The 2256-nt window shown below is 54.2% G+C and overlaps 1 protein-coding gene across 1 annotated transcript; it reads right to left on the bottom strand.

The window, feature by feature from the left end:
* LOC104584934 (BTB/POZ and MATH domain-containing protein 1) lies at positions 1 to 1014 on the bottom strand. Its single transcript, XM_010240762.1, has one exon. The coding sequence runs from the start codon at positions 1012 to 1014 to the stop codon at positions 1 to 3; it is 1014 nt and encodes a 337-aa protein (XP_010239064.1).
* Positions 1015 to 2256: the final 1242 nt, after the last annotated feature.

The following is a 2256-nucleotide window of genomic DNA, read 5'->3' as shown; positions in this document are numbered from 1 at the left end:
CTATTGCTGCTGTCCGGCTATCTTCTTCACGACGACTTCGAGAAGAGCAGAGGCGCATTCCGCCAAGAGCTGCTCATAATCATCTGTCGCCATGACTGCTTCCAGGTTACCCGGAGCGCAGAGCAACTGTAAGCACGCTTCCTTGAGCAGGGGGCAACCATGACGCTCGGCCAACATTAGATTTGCCGCCACAGATCCCATGTTGATGTTCTTGCATAGTGCCTCCTCGCAGATCTTCTTCAGCTTCTCCAGCTTATACGTGTCCGCCGCTGCGAGAAGCCGCTCCGCCATCGCCTGATCAAGCTGGTCCATCTCCGGCGCTGAGTCCGTGTAGATGAACTGGAGCAGAGCCTTGCACACGTTGGCGTCCATGTCGTCGATCCGTAGCTCGGCGGTGTCCCCACGCAACTCGAACGACGGCGGCGGCGGTGCAACTGCTGCAGTTTCCGGCACCGGCACGGTGGCGCCATCAAATTCAAGCCCAAGGTCGACAGTGACATCGCATAAGAGCGTGAGGGAATCACCCTTGAGATGCTTTCCCTCTTGCAGATCCGCGTGCTTGATGAACTTTCTGTAGCCCCACCCCATGCCGGTCGATGAGGAGAAGACGCACCGTTGGTCTTTGGATCCACCTCCTCTGTGCACTAGCTTACCGTCCTGGTCGAGTATGCTCATCTCGAACTTAGCCGTCGCGTTTGCGGGCTTGATGAAGTTCGCCCAGCCCCAGGCCGTGGCGTGTCGTCGGAGGTAAACGGAGATCCAATCCTCGTTCTCCTTGTCCTCGCCGTTCGGGTGGTTCGGGTAGCACCTTATTTGCCAGTCGTGGCCGCCGACGGCGAACGTGCTTGACTGGACGGCCGTGCCATTGCCCACGTTGTCCCTTACTTGCGAGTAGTCGCTGATCCTGAACACATGGGACCCTGTCGCCTTAGTCGGGCAATTCGGGCCAGATAAGGTGGAAGCTGAGAGCTGCTTCCGGCCGGCGGCGCGCAGGGCGGCCATCAGCGCCGACATTGACATGATGGCAGATCAGCGTGCGTTGACACCAAGGAGAAGATCCACCGCGGTATATATGGATAATTCAATGCTGGTATGGGAATCGATACATATCAATACTACGATACACCCAGATCGTAAATGTCTCAGCCTCTCAGGTCGATCGATCGGGTGCGTGTACAACTCAAATAGTCCTGACGACTTGCGTTACAATTAACGGGATTTCTAAGTAGGGCACGTGCCCCACTTTGTCTTACGCAGCGGCGCTGTTCTGCACCGTGTGGTCTCTCGTAGTCTCCTTTCTCTCCGTGTTGCTCGAGTCCGGAGTCCCCCGTTGCCTCCAGTCGCCCCCTCCACCTGCAGGCCCGTCTCTGCCGGCTCCAGCGCCTCCTCCGCCTGCAGGGCCCGGCTCCGGCCGCCCTCACCGCCTGCAGGCCCCGCCTCCGCCGGCACCGGCCGGATCCACCGCCTGCCGGAATCGCATCCGCCGGTGCCTGACCAGCCTCCTCCGCCTGCACGACAGATTTCCCCGCCTTCATAGTTTCGGTTACGAATTGGGAAGATTAGGGAGATGAGACGGGTAGGAAAAAAGGCAGAATCGGCTCGTGGAGCGATGAGAAATAACTTTCATGCTTCAACTTAAGAAGAAACGGTTGGGAACGAGAGAATCGAATGAGAGATCAACCGGCGGCAGTGGAGCTTTCTTACCGGAGTCGGAGCGTGCCAGAGGAGGAAGACGACAGGGGCTGGGCGCAAAAGGAGGGATGTGGTCCAAAAAAGAGATGAATAGGCTTTGGCCCAAGAACATGTGGACCATCACAATGGTAATAACGTTGTAAATGTGCATGAAAACCGGTTGTCGAACGATTAATTACATGGTAGTACTAGAAATAACCTGATAAGTGCAGACAAATAAATGGGTAATTATTGGTAAATGAATTGATTAGTCTTAATTGCCGTGTTATTTGGTCTTAATTGTCATGTTTTTTTGTCTTAGCTACCATGCTATGCACTATCAGCTACCATGTTGTGTACTACTAGTTAATTGTCATGTCGTTTCGTCCTAGTTGACATGTTATTTGGTTCCACTTGCCAAGTTGTTTAGACCTAATTGTCATGTCACTACTAGGTGCCATGTCGTGTATTATCTAGTTGTCATGCCGATTGGTCCGAAGGCATGTCGTGCACTACTATCTGTCATCACGTGCACAACCAAGTTTTCATGTCGCGTACTACTAGTTGGCATGCCGTTTGGTCCTA

Source organism: Brachypodium distachyon, chromosome 4 (assembly GCF_000005505.3).
Source record: "Brachypodium distachyon strain Bd21 chromosome 4, Brachypodium_distachyon_v3.0, whole genome shotgun sequence".
Lineage (NCBI taxonomy): Eukaryota > Viridiplantae > Streptophyta > Magnoliopsida > Poales > Poaceae > Brachypodium > Brachypodium distachyon.
Note: the sequence above shows the minus strand (reverse complement) of the source record. Positions and strands in the feature narration are given on the sequence as shown.